Source organism: Mus musculus, chromosome 9 (genome assembly GCF_000001635.26).
Source record: "Mus musculus strain C57BL/6J chromosome 9, GRCm38.p6 C57BL/6J".
NCBI classification, from domain to species: Eukaryota; Metazoa; Chordata; class Mammalia; order Rodentia; family Muridae; genus Mus; species Mus musculus.
The window spans coordinates 9,108,911-9,124,179 of NC_000075.6; the positions used below are offsets into that span (position 1 = coordinate 9,108,911).

At 38.3% G+C, this 15,269-nt stretch overlaps 1 protein-coding gene across 9 annotated transcripts in view; it reads right to left on the reverse strand.

The window, feature by feature from the left end:
* The window catches only part of Arhgap42 (Rho GTPase activating protein 42), a 246,521-nt gene that overhangs the window by 116,404 nt on the left and 114,848 nt on the right, over positions 1-15,269 (reverse strand). For 8 of the 9 annotated variants that reach the window (NM_027823.2, NM_001372564.1, NM_001372563.1 and 5 more), the window contains one exon: positions 6,780-6,851. The exons of the other annotated variant lie outside the window; for it this stretch is intronic. In NM_027823.2, the coding sequence (NP_082099.1) occupies positions 6,780-6,851 (72 nt within the window). The remainder of the gene's footprint in view (positions 1-6,779; positions 6,852-15,269) is intronic. 9 annotated transcript variants of the gene reach the window in all.

Sequence of the window (15,269 nt, forward strand, 5' to 3'; positions counted from 1 at the left end):
CTAGGCTAGCCGGAGGTACATTGTGAAACACTGTCTCAAAACAAATCAAACATTCCAAAATTTGTCACCATTTTATCAAGAAACCACTCTCCTAGAATTGCCAAAGGAACTAGGTTTGTTTAAAAAAAAAAAAAAAAAAAAACACACATTGCAAGAAAACAAGTTTGATTCCTATCTAAGTCCTAACCACTAAGGAATGCAGATAAATTTAGTATATAGCAGTATTTCTCAAGATCTCATAGCACAGATACCACCATGACGTCAGCAAGGCTCCACTGTCATATAACCAACTATAACTTATATATATATATATCACATGTACATGGTTCTAGCACTTTAAAAAATTATGTATTGGACCTAAAAATGGATCAGAAGGATAAAACAAAAATAAAACTTGTGGGAACACTTAAAATATTCCTAAGTATGGGAATTCATCCAGTGATCTACAGCATTGCTCACAGGAAAAAAACAGTAGTAATTAATTCTATAATTTAGGTTTAATTAAATTAAAATATGAGCACCTAATTTCTTGTTTTATTTAAATTAAAAAAGAGGCAATGCCTCTTAATCTCTTGGAGTTTCAGGTGAGTAGTGTAAAAACAATAGTGGCTGCTACTCTAAAGCTGCTGTGTGGGGTAGAGCTTTGTAATTGTGCAGTGTATCTTTCTCAAGCAATGTCCATCCATGATACACCTGAGAACCACATTTTATCAACCTCTGTGATCAACGCAGGTATGTCTCTTCTATGATACAACGTGAGACCAAGTAACCTACATATGTGCTGACCTGCTCAGTTAAAACCCACATAACAGTAACACCTACTGGCAACTCTGAAATAAAAGCGGGGACCTTCTTGGCCCTTACTATGTGAAAACAAACTCAAGCTCAGAAGATAGTTTTTAGTTAGCGAAGCTTTGATTTCATGTTTGTGTACTAACATAAAATTTACTTCTAGAACCTCACTCTTCAAATGATCTCATGCATTACTCATTTTGATGAATAAAGAAAGAAATATTTTTTGCATTTACCAAAATATGTTGGTGTTATTGAACAGTCATGTGAATTCGCTCGTCTGTGTTTAAAATCTGACCCCACCTCGGCCCATTTGCTTAACTTCTACATTCTGCAGCGTCCCCACCTAACAGCTTCCTGTCTCTGGTGATGACTGTGAGGAGAGATGAGTGTACGTGCAAAGTGCTTAGGAAGTGTTTGGTTATTTGTTATTATTTACAAATATAACCAATTACTAGCAATCAAAACTTTGCAGCTTCAAACATGTATTATGCTCTCCTGATGAAGGTTCAGTCTATATTTCTCAGTGAGCTCCCCTCTGGGGGTACAGTGAAGAGAACATAGCTCCCCACACCAGCAGTCTTCTCACTCTTCTAGGCTCCCATACTGCTCTACAGAAAACTCCTTTGTGAAATATTCAATTCTACTATTAGCAAGTAGAGGATTATACAAAATACATTTGAATTACCAAAATCTTAAGTGCAGCCAAACCTCCTCATTTCAAACTCAGCTAGTTAATATGATTCCCTAGCTGGTCTCTGGAACCTCCAGCACACACGAGATGTGCAACCTGACTACTTTTTTAGAGAAAAGCAACTTGAGAAGTCCAAGCTAAGATACTGCTATAACTTAATCATTAAGAACATGTACTGAGCAGGGCATGGTGGCACTCACTTTTAATCTTAGGACTTCAAAGGCAGAGGCAGGTGAATTTCTGTCAATTTGAGGCCAGCCTACTCTTACAAAGCAAGTGCCAGGATAGCAAGACCTACACAGAGAAACCCTATAAGTAAAAACTTGAAAAAAAAAATGAAAGAAAAGAAAGGAGGAAGGGAGGGAGGGAGGGAGGGAGGGAGAGAGAGAGGAAGGAAGGAAGGACACATACTGCTTTTTCAGAGAGAGGTCCTGTATTAAGTGCCTAGTATCCATGTCAGATGGCTAACAGCCATCTATCACTCCAGCTCACTGAGTTATAAAGCCCTCTTCTGTCTCCTTTGGGCAATTGCACTTACATGGACATACCCACACAGAGACCCACACTCTAGTATCATTAAAACTAAAACTTTAAGAAAATAATGTCAACAAAGAGACTTGCTGATAGATTTGGAATGCTAATAAATGACTTCTTATCTGCCTATAGAACTCAAATATGATGATTAACTGGAGAAAGTTCCACTGGGAAGCCATGAACAGCACATGGAAACCAGACCAGACCAGTATCTACATGGCCTATCGGCAATGGAGAGAATGTAAGACTTAAGCTACCAAAACCGCACTGTGAACCATAAACCACCTCCCTCCAGATTAATCTCACCACATGTCCAAGACTGTCCACTGCACTGCATGAGAGATCACAAGGTGAACAAAAGCCTTACCACTCAGAACATCAACAATTCTCCAAGATTATCTAAAGCCATGTATATACATAGGACAACAAAGCAGACCACAGCCATTTTTCACATGGACAGACTCTGTGGCTGTGACATAATTCTGGCAGTTCTGCCTGGATTTCTCTTCAGGATGCTACAAACTAAAGTAACATATGCAAGACACATTTAAAAATAATAAGCAAATGTTCAGAACTACTACAGGCAGAGCAAAAGGATGCTTGTGCTCTGTTACAGTCTTCAACATGAAGTCACTGTAGAAGAATGGAGTTCACTTTGCAGCGACTACCATTGCATTGTTTAGCTCTGTATTCAAATCATAGAAAAATGTTCACATGCCTTCCATCAAACTCTCAGAAATGAAAATCAGCATCTTCAAAAGCATTTCTTTCCAAAGTAAAAGCAACTTTCAACTTTTATGGCCAGGACTTTTTAAGTTCTTTCCTCTAGAAAAGTCGTCAGTGTGGAGCATCTAGTGTGTGCTAGAGATTTCAGGGACCAGTCAGGGAATCATATTAACTACTTGAGTTTGAAATGAGGAGGTTTGGCTGTACCTAAGGTTTTTTGGTAATTAAGTTGTGTTTTTGTATAATCCTCTACTTGCTAATAGTAGAATTGAATATTTCACAAAGGAGTTTTCTGAAGAGCAGTACGGGAGCTTTGAAGAGTCAGAAGATTGCAGGTGTAGGGAGCTACATTTTCCTCCCTGCACCCCAAGAGGGGAGCACACTGAGAAATGATCCCTGGGACTCCATAAAGTCACTTCTATTTCAATTACAGCTATGCATTCTGGTTTTAATTTTTTTTTTCTGAGACATGTGGTTGTTGAGTAAGATTCAGGTGAATCCAGATGCTGTGGCAGACACCTGTCATGTTAGCATTCAGGAGGCTGAAGCAAGAGCACTTACTAAACCCACAGTTTGCCCGGAATCAAAATCAGGTATCCAGTCAATCTGGAAAGCAGAGCAAGATGCTGTCTTAAAGGAAAGGAAAAGAAATGCAGGGCTGTGCCTACCCTTACCGTCGGAATCTCCACATGAACAGGAAGTGGAGGAGAGGCTGTGGCTTTGCCTTGCCTCTGTTCCCTCTGGATGCAAGGAAGAGATTTCCAGCACAGTCAAAGACATACAACATGAGTCATTTTAATTAAAAAAAAAAAAAAAGCCCCCAAAGACTATGATTCAGCTAGCTCTGTAAGAATGCTTTTCTGGATACATCCACACATTGGGAATCCTTTCTAATAGTAATTGTTAATTGTTTTGAATCCCTACTTTCAGTTCATGTTTGTAGAATATAATCCATGAATGTCATGAGATAAATTAAACCAAATATTCCTCAGCCCACTAACACGTGTAAGAGGTCAGGCATACAATAGAACTCAATTCTTCATATGCTATCAGACCAAAAACCTTCCAATAAATACATTCATGACAGCTGTTTACAGATAAGCCTCCTAATCTCCAGATACACACAAAAAAGCAGGACCCATGTCCTGTCCTCTAGTCCAGTCACCTATCATTAATCTTCTGAATGCCTCTCTCTCGGGCACAGCCTGCCTCCTTCCCACAACTGGAACCCACTAAGAGCCCAACTTTCCACAGTGGAGGATCAGGTGTCTCATGCTCCACGGAGGACACAACAGAATAAGTCTGTGGTCAGCCAGGGCTCTGATCTACTTCAGCTGAGCAGGATCATCAAGCTATGAGGCCAAAGACACTTGATTCAGCATTTTCCACTTCTGTTCATAGGATAAACAGGCTGGAGAGTCCGCAGACTGCCATGGAAGATTCTAGGCTCATCCGTATCCTGGTCTTCCCACCCCAGCTGGCTAATTGGCCCCAAAATGCTTGGGAAATTCCACTGAACAGACGGAGCAGTTGCAGTATTCTTTGGAGAATTAGGTTTAAAAGCAAATAAGGAAATCTCCAAATAAAGAAGCAGTGAAGCAACAAGTAAGATGGACATCCTCATGTATGGTTGCTTCCTATGCCCAGAAGAAAACAACAAATAAGGTAGACACCCTCATGTATGGTTGCTTCAGACTCCAAGAAGAAAACAAATAATAAGATAGATAAGCCTCATGTATGGTTGCTTCCTACTCCCAGAAGAAAACTAACATACACGTAACTTTAGAAAGAGATAATTGCTTTTAATTCTCTTTTCCCTTTACTGAAGATCTCTTAACAATTCAGAAGGAAAAGTATGAGGCACATGAAACAGAATCAGCAGGATAGACAGACAGGTATTCCTGGTCACAACATCACTGGTTTTATATTTAACACCGCAGTAAGTACTCGATGGCATAATATCCCCATTTGTATCTGTAGTTGTTCTGTCCAGTGACTGAGATATTCACAAAACAAAACAGTGGGCGTTACTGCTCCTGTTTCAGTGGGTGAAGGCTCTGTGTAAGTCTTCCAGGGAGAAAGCAGCAATCCACAGCTGAAATCACCTCTTGCAGGATGGACTGGCAGAAGTGGCATGGGCTAAACCTAGGAGAGAATGCTTCTGAGGCTCACAGATCCAGTTTCAGAAATACAGAGGAAGCAGAGCACTTGCATTTCTAGGCTTTGCTTGAGGACCACACCCCTGATGTCCACTCATTATCCCTTTCACTCTGGGTCACAATCTTCAGTGCATTCTCTCTGGCTTTAGAGTCTGTTATCCAGCAAGATGTAAGGGACACGGGGTATGGATCATGTCTCTCTTGTTTACAGCTGTGTTCCTTAATCTTATCAAACACTAGACTTACCAAGTAAGGCAACCATGAGAAGCATAAATATTTGCTGAATTAATTAGCAGAAAAGGTTCTGACTCATTCTTTATGTGAAAATTGATGGAGCAAAGCTCTAATTCAAGCCAAACACTGATAACTTATTATGGGAAACAAGGCTAAGAAGTATTCAGTCCCATGAGAGGGAAAAATGTCACTTGTCAAAGAAAAGAGAGTGTTGGCAAAGGGGCTGAGTGAGGACGTCTGCTTCCTGATGCTGCCATAGGACATAAGGCATCAGTAGGAGTTCAAAGAGGAGAGGGCAAGGCATACTCCAGAAAAGAGAAAGACATGAGCAAAAATATGAAATGCTCAGGCGGGGGCACTTGGAGGAAGAAAAGCTCCCACCTATGCCTGCTGGTCTGTGCCCTGACTATGGTAACTATGGTAACTATGGGCCAACTCAAGGAAGACATCACTAGGATTAAATCTTCTGCTAATGTCACAACCACTGAAGCTCTCCTGGGAGGAAGAATGACATGATCCAATAGGACAAATTTTGTTGGCAGATAAAAGTGGGGGGGGGGGGTTGCTGAACAATCAGACATGCCATTACTTCAGCCAGAAAGGATGGAGAGGACGGGAGGAAATAACACTGCAGGTTGTCATAGATTCACTACAATGAAGTCCAACACAGAAGAGCAAAGATAAATGCAGGAGGGGCTGTGCTAAAGAGCTCCATGGAAGGAGAGAGAGGGTAACACAAAAGTGATACGATAGAAGCACATCGGACACATATTGAAAGTTGTCAAAGAATAACAAAAAGAATGTGGAAAGATAATCTTCCTGGTGTAAAATCCTCACATTCTAGCTGTGTACATGGTGTTGAGCAAGGGCAGGAAATGGAAATCTAAGATGGTGGAGTCCCATGAGATGGTCCATCAGGTACCCACTGTTAAGGTTGACAACCTGAGTTTAATCCTTGCAACCCACACAGTAGAAGAAGAGAAGCAACTCCTGTAAGATATCCTCAGATTTCCACATGCTCACCAAAGGGTATGCATGTGTGGGGATACACAAATCAGCAAATAATAACTGAATATGTGAATGTAAGTTTCAAGTCAATTTTTAAAATAGGCTCAGAAAAATTGCAGCGGGCCCATACACAATGTATAGCAACTGAAAGACTTTCTGTCAAATATATTTAAAGTTTTTTCCACAAAAAAATCATGAAAATATGACAAAGAATAATTTTTTAAAAGTCCTTTCTGAGTTTTGATAAAATTTTCAGTATATAGTGACCTAATGTTTTATTTTATCTCCAGTAAGAAAAAGTCTTCTTTTATTTTACAAACCCCCATCCTTATCCTCCCTTCAAAAAAGTCAATTCCCAACCATCGCAGGAGCAGGAGGAACCCACATAACACACATGCATGTTCTCTATTTAGTAGAAGAATTATATCATTTATTTTTAAAAAGAATTCCAGTCTTTGTAATAGGCTTTCTTTAAATGTATTAAAATGATGTCATTTTAAACATACAAAATATTTAAAAATTCAAAATATTTTCAACAGGTCATTATAATTTCAAAATATTAACATCGAAGATTATATCACCTTTAATTAGCAGGATAATATCTAAGGCACAAGGAAAAAAGTCACACTTACTTTAGCTGCACCGATCTGTTCTTTTCGAAATTTCTCAAGGGGTGCAATTAATACATCATTAGCATTTTGAATCTGAAATTAAAAATGCACATATATTAAACTCTATACAATTTCATGTAAATAATACTGAAAAATGGTCTCCTTCATTTAGCTTATTGAATGCAGTTTTTGTTCTTAAATCTGTTTCTATAAAACTTAAACTTCATGTCTTATTATATTTTTTACCTGATAATGGAGTGGGTTTCATGTATGATTTCCCTTAATACTCACAAAAATGCAAAATAATATAAGTAATATGAAAGTAAGTACTTATATTACTGAAACTGTTTTGAATGTTTATATTTCTTCTATATTTTAACTAAGAAAACAGCATTTTGGATACTAAATTTACAAATACTTTAATTACACTGATTCAATGTCATCATCCTAAAACTGGCACAGCTCTTCCACTTGCCAGTAGGCTGTTAGAATCCCACAAATACAGGGGAATAAAAGCTCATGTCTTCTCTTACCTAACGAGTTTCTTTGCACGTGGGATTTGCCTAAAGGCTCTGGTGATATTTCCACCTGAACTAAAACAGTATCTGATTTCATTTCAACAAAGATCAGTTTATCTCCATGTTCCAAGTGGCGAGTTGTTTCAACTTTAAATCAGATAGATTGCCCAGTGTGGGTGGGTAAGAATACTACAGGGGAGGCATAAGATACAAGGGTGGGCACTGTGCAAACAGAGGCAGAAACACACACACACACAAACACACAGACACATACTAAAAAAAAAAAAAAAAAAAACCACACACAAACAGACATACAAATAAACACACACATAAATGCACACACAGACTTACACAAACAAACAAACACGCATACACATCGTTCAAAAAATAAGCAAGAGAAGGACCCAGCAGCGAAATTAGTGATGTCTTCTCTCCCTGCACTGACCTATATGATTTGTTCTATATGGGGCAAATGAAAATCTGAGGAGGAAAAAAGAAACTACTTTTCAAATAGGCTTTACTTAAACATATTTGTTTAAACATATATAGCCATACTTAAACATATGAATTTTCCATGAGTTTAAAAACCATATATAAAATGCCAATATAAGAATTTTATTTTTACTTATTTCACTTAATTTCATAACTTTGGTTGGTCTCTACTTGAGTTACACTTGTTTTTTTAAAACCTATGTGTGTGTGTGTGTGTGTTTCTGGAACTTTGGACACATATATTCATGTGGAGGTCAGAGAAAAATCTTGGGTGTTGTCCTCAAATTCTACCATGTTTCCTTGCTTGAGACAGGGTATTTTTATTTGTTTGTTTTGACATTGTACACTGGATAGCTAGCCTATGAACTTCTGAGAATTCTCTGGTCCCCACCTACCATCTCAGCATAGGAATGATTTGACTAAAAATGTGTGCTGCCAAGTCCAGCTTTACTCACATGTGTTGGAAATCCAAACTCAAGCAGTCCCATGTGTGCAGCAAGTGCTTCACCCACTGAGATATCACCCTAGCCCGAATTTAACTGTTAAATTCCATACTCTGAATGCCCAGAGACAATGTAGCAAAGGCAAAACCAAAATGCTGATGACCCATGTCTCTGGCATTATTCAACTTCAAAATCATGTTTCCAGACAGGAATGACAAAAGAAGAAAAAACCACCCTCAGTGTGGGCATTGTCACCCCAGGGCTTGAAGTCAGGAACTGAATAAATAGGCAAAAGGAAAGACCATAGGAAGTGTAACTTCCATGTATATTAGATTTGTTCCATCTCCCCCTACCATGCTCCATGGTTTTATTCTGTGAGAGCAAAACTGAAGGATGAAACCGGTCCACAGTAGAGGAACTGAAGAAGGAACTGGCTAAGACTCATGTAGCTATTCAGAGGATCTTGATACCCATCTCCAGCATCAGGAGCCTATGACTGACTACCTGAAACTCCAGAGGATCTGACACCTTCTTCCAGGCGGTGCATAAACCCACACATGTGCACAAACTCACACAGAGACAGACATATGCATCAATATTTTTATTTAAATTTAAAAGGAAAAGATACTAAAGAAAAGAGGAATGATCAGAATAACATGAGCATGCTTGGGTAAGTACCCTTTGCACAACAAATGCTCATGAAGGCCTTCCCAGTGCCTAGATTAAAGCTGCCATTTGCTAGGAGTGAACTCAAACTTGCAAACACTCATCTGGAATGTATTAGGAATTCAAATGGTAGTCAGACCCAGCCTCGTCGGTCTCTTAGCGCAAAAACTGGTAATCCTGAGACTCCTCATTCCTAAGCTCCTTAAGGTGTTCAAAACTCCACAGGAGAAAGTGTTTTTAAGTTATTAATATGATTTGGCACATGCCAGTTTCTCAGTTCACATTGGCTTCTCCATCCCCTGCAGTCACTTAATTTTCACAAACTCTTTAAAAGATGATTTTCTGGAGTGAATGAATTTGAAACTCATACTAATTTAAAAAGCATTATCCATCAGGGCACTTACACCAGATCATAAACTTCAGTGTAATTAAACTATTGTAACATTTTGAGATTTTTGCATCTTGAGTTGACGTGTGCAGTCAATGGCTGCTGTTCATAATATGTGAATGTAAATTCAAGAGATTCTGATACAAAGGTCAACACAAAAGGTGGCTAAGTGATTTTACACCCAGCTTTGGCTATTTCTAACCCAGGTCTTTGCATATCTCTAGGGAATGTAGGGTCTCCTTTCTGCATATTCCCAATGGCATGTATGGAATTATTCAATTATGTTCTAAGCCAAGGACAAAACAAAGAAGGTGTTAATATTGGGGAAAAAATAAAAGGCACTGTTGTTTATGTAAAGCAAAGAACAATGGTGCTCAACATGGCAAAACCCACGAGTTAATTTGTAAACCGTGTGATCTGGGTGACGGAGCTTACCGTTATCTAGGTTAATCTGGAGAAACACAATTTTGTTTCACACAGAACTCTTCCTCCCCGTATTTACAAAGCAAAAGAAACAAGAAACAACAAAAGATCTGCTGAAGTTCCTTCTAGAAGTACAACTCAAGTCACAGAGTTCAGGTGGATGTAGGCTCTGTTTCTGTGAAATGTCTGATTTGGTATGGCTTCACAGGGCTACTTTAAGAAAAATACAAGGACAATCTTAATGTTATCTTGATAAATATTGGTAAAACTTCAAAGTCTTAGAAATACCTTACTTGACATGTCATTTATAACCCTTATTAATACCAAACTGTTGGCTTTATTTTTATAGATATTGGCTCATAGTTAACATTTAAAAATATTTTACCAATGACTCCACTTATTTTCAGTAAAAGAGAAGTGAATCAGATCAAAGACCCAAACACCCTTCCCTGTGTGAACTTGGTTCTCTTCCTATTCCCTGATGGTATACAACATTGGATGAATTCCTAAATCTTAGTACAATGAAGATGAAAATAGAATTTCATTTCATAGCTTGTTTACAGAAATGAAATCTTTATATTTATGTCTATCATATGTGTATTAAGATTTATAAAGCATTGACTCCTCCCATTAAATCCACTGCCATGCTAATTTTTACAGAGCCCTGCAACTGTGGGATAAGCTACATTAAACCAAGATGCTATTTTTTTTCGGTGTCTGAAGTGATTCTAGGAATAAGTCACAGTGATTGTCTGACATCACTCAAAAGCAAAGGATGCCACTGTTTTAATGTGATTAGAAGTAAAGAGTGTCCAAAACTGCTGTTACGTATTTCCCTACACATACATGATACAATTTCCTACAGAGCTTGGGAGATCTAGTGTTAGTTTACAAGAGTAACTGGTTCCTACTTTTCACTGCTGGGATGTTGTTTGTCAAACAAGAGTCACTGAATGAGATTCCTTACATTTTCACTACCACCCCCGCCCCTACGCCTGGCTGGTTAAAAACTAGCGCTCTTGGTTCTTTCCATAGTTCCTCATTAACTGTAATGACTGTACTATACTATATGGCAACTTTCTAAGTAATACTAAGATATTACTACCTCCTACTTGCATATACCCAAGGAGCAAATCTATAAAGATATTCTATAGCACCAGCCAGAGTAGTTGTTTTAGAAAGCTATAAGAGATGATGTCGTTTACAACAAGAAAACATGAATGTACATACCTCACTGTAAAAGTAATGTCCTGTGAGATATCAATATTGTAAGTAAATGCAAAGAAGGAGATTTCTGCAGGTACAATGTAGAGGTACACACAATGCAGTTGATACTGTACAATGTGTTTCCCAGATAAAAATGGACTCTTCCTCTACTGGGTATTTACAACTGGGAAAAGTGCACACCAGAGTGCTTTGGGATGACAAGCCAGCAACCTGCCAGTGCTGTGTCCCAGATCTTTGCCAGTTCTTTCTCTTTAGCATCTTGTCTGACATGGTTGCTGGTAAGGTGTTTCAGAAGACCACAGTAGGGCCCATCTCTTGGATATAGACCAGTTGAACTTTCTACATTACAAATTGCAATCCTTTCCCAGTTATTGTATGTCTTCTAAGTATAAGCTTATTGAAAAAGAAAAAGAAAAGGAAAAAGAGAAAGAAAAAGAAAAGACTGTGAAAAAGATATTCAAACCATCTGGACACCACAGCTAACCAGTTAATTCATACTTAAATTTAACTTTTTGCTTCAATTTTTGAATATTTAGCCTCTCCCCATTCAGGACAGTGTTCTACTGTGAACCCCAACACCCTAGATCTCAGCTGTTTAATTCCTACTCTGACTTAAATTAGTAACATTTTTCATCTATTTTTACTAGTCATAATACTTATTTCCTGCAGGAATATATTGGAAAATGTCAGCTTGGAGAACTATGCCCAGGAATCTACTCTTCTTCAAAAAATTAGCAAGGCCATACTACAGAGATAGCACCACGCCCTATGTGAATCATATCAGTTGTGAGCTTATTCCCTGACAATGGCAGCCAGCCTCCGTGCTTCTAGATATTTGACTTCCTCTGACAAGCATGAGTCAAATTGTAGCCTGCTGTTTCCCAATAAAATCACCCATTCCCATATAGTGAAGAGACAGAAAGCCATTCAACCATGAAAGAATGGAGCCAAGAAAGAGAAAGTATATCACAGGTGTTCATCTAGTCTGATATGAGCTGGTTACAACTCAAGGCCGTGCCAAACAGAGCTTTCTAAGTGCTGAAATACTTGAACCAAAAGATACTTCTTTTAGCTTTTGATGCTGTTGCTCTTAACCCAGATCAGTGTGAGGTTAAGCAACGAATATTTTTAAGTCAGATGCAGTGCTGCATATTCCAGCACATAGGAGGTTAAGACAAGAGGATGACATTTAAAGTCATCATGGGCTGCACAGTGAGAGCCAGTGTCACAGCAAAAGTGCTGTTAAAGCCAATACACACTGAGGAGATACCTATAAATACACCTGTGACTGCAGCGCATGTCTCCTCCTACCCTGTCTGCTTTATCATTGTCCCAACAACTGTTTCTTAGAGGATCAATTGAAAAAGATGACATTTTAAAGAAATCCAAGGAAAAAGAATGGCGGGCTGCTTTGCAGCTAAAAATAACAAGCCCTCCAGTTCAAATTAGAATTGGTGCCTTAAAGGCTACTGAAAACATTTAGTCCAAAGATCTAACTGTAACTATGTGTACCTTAATACTTTCTTTCAATTTCGAACAGAGTATGCACTTAGGGTTTTTATAGACTTTTCAAAACGATGCTATGAACCCAAAGGCCATTCCAGAGGAGCTTCATGTACACCATTCCGAACCTGAGTTTTCAAGGCAAAGATAAAAATGCTCTGAGCCCTGCTGATTCTCCTCAGATGACTGAACACTCATTCCTGGCCAATTCAGGAAAATGGCTCTTTGTAGAAACTGGTAAGGTGACTCTGTCTACTCCTCTAACATTCCAGGGTCCCTTGGACCTGCATGCTTCCAGAGGCGCCGCTATTAGATTCCAGTGCTGTTGTTTGCTTGTTAAGTCTATATGAGGTGGCCAAAGATAAGCCCATAACTGCCAGCTCGGGTATATCAGCACCCCAGGCTCCTGAAAAAGAGACCTCCATTCATCCTCGGACCGTAAGAGCCAGACACGTTGCATTCTGACATGAGTCCATTGTCGCCTCAGGAGTTCTCCTTTTTGTGTGTGCTTTATACCTTAATTGAGTTGAAAAGAAAAATGGCTTTTTGTATGAAGTCAGGAGGGATGAGTTTCAGCAAATGAATACATTTATATAATTCAATATATTCTCCAACCTCTACCCCAGTGGCAAATATAATTTAATGTGATTTCTTCTTGGTGATTTAGTGTGCCCTTCCTTCTAGTCATCACAAAGAACACCTTTGGCATGAGAAAATAAAATTGTTCATCTGATTTAAGCTGCTAATTTATTATTTTAAGCAAGTTTCTGACAATCTTTGAAAGCTTGTAGGAAGAAAGAAAATTCATTAAATAAATCCCAGAGTCACAGTGTTGTGACAGCAATTACATCTTAGTAGTCAGATGTTAGCATATTTTAATCAGAATTGTATAATATTTAGGTCATTTTCAATTGCTAAAACCTTAAGAAAGATGGACAATATCACAATGGATGGCAAATTCTTTAAACTCCTTATCACAGTTTTACAGAAACAGGAGAAGGTGCCAGTGAAGAGATGCTGTGAACCAAGAATGTGGAAATTTAGCAAGAGAGAGCTGTGTGTAGGAAGACATAACACAACAACACAACAAAACACAGAAGCTTTGACCTGCCTCAGAGTGGTGCAGGAAGTTCCAGGAGCTGTGTGGTTCGGGACGCGCTGGAACAAGTTTCTGTCATCAACAGCCTTCGGGTCTATGTTACACCATGTCAATCAGCATGTGCTATACATCAGGTCTATCACATGCACACAGCTATACATATATGCCTTGGTGGCAAGGGCTAACCTTTATCCAGGACACTTCTGCCTAGAACTAAGTAAGTATTTCTTTGGAAAATACCAATCTGAAACTGGCAAGCAATGGTTAAAAAATACTATGTATATATGTGCATGGGGCAGTTGCCAAGCATTGGACCCGAGAATGTAAAATGAAGAGCTGAACAGGCTGTTCCCTCACGGGGCTGGAATGGGATTCGGACTCACAGGTAGCAACATCCCTGCGCAGGACAGAGAATTTTTTCATGAATAAGGTACAATTATTATTCCCATCTCTCAGATAAGGACACTGAAAACCAAATAAACAAAATAATTTACCAGAGACCACTCACACCTCATAAACAGCAAAGCCAGAGATGGAAGTCAGTGTGGAACAGACTCTAAACTGCAAAGCATCCTTTCAGTGTTCATTAGAACACCCCCCAGAATACATATGCTGCAGGGCCAAAATCAAAGTCCGCTTCCTAATGCCATTACATGAAGAACCAATATACCCCAAACCATAATATTTAATAATAGTAATAAATAAAAAACAAAAAAGTCTGTGGAACTTGATTAGTGAGTTCACAGATTGCTGTCAGAAACTCTCAACTTTGAAATACATCTACTCCATTCCCTGTCATAAATCATTTTTAAAGCTATGTCTAGCTGAGTACGTTCCAAAGTACAGGTTCATGTGATGCTGAAGTCATGTTTTTATATATATACACACACACATATATACACACACACATATATAAACACACATACATATATATACACACACACATATATATATACACACACATATATATACACACACATATATACACACACACACACATATATATACACACACACATATATATACACACATATATATACACACACACATATATATATGCACACATACATATATATACACACATACATATATATACACACACATATATACACACACATATATATATACACACACACATATATATACACACACATATATATATATATACACACACACATATATATACACACACACATATGTACACACACATATATATATACACACACATATATATACACACACATATATACACACACATATATATGATTTTTAAAAAGAAAAAAAATCAATCTGAGTGGAATAATAATGAATTTTCTTGGCTTATAAAGCAGTTGCAATAAAATAGTGAGGTAAGAATCTGCATGGTTGGGAGAGGGGGTGTCTCTCCACAGTTATTCACCCCAAGTAGAAGTATTTCCTATAGGTAAGAATGCCAATTAAATTTTAGAAATTAGGGAATACGAATACCGACTCTTGGTTCAGTCTCCCTGAAAGAACATTTCCACGAGATTTTTATGTCACACATTTTCTTGATATAAACATGGGAACCATGGTAATGATAACACCCCATAGGTCAATACAGAAGCCTGAGGGCAAGTGCCAATGCACACGTGTGTGCATCGAACATTTCTGTACTCTAACTACTGCTGTAGTGACCAATTGGGTGTGAGCATCTGAAAGATCTCCTGGGGATATGGAAAAGAGAAAATAATCTTTCTAAATAAATAATTCCTTAATTAAATTAGCCAACTG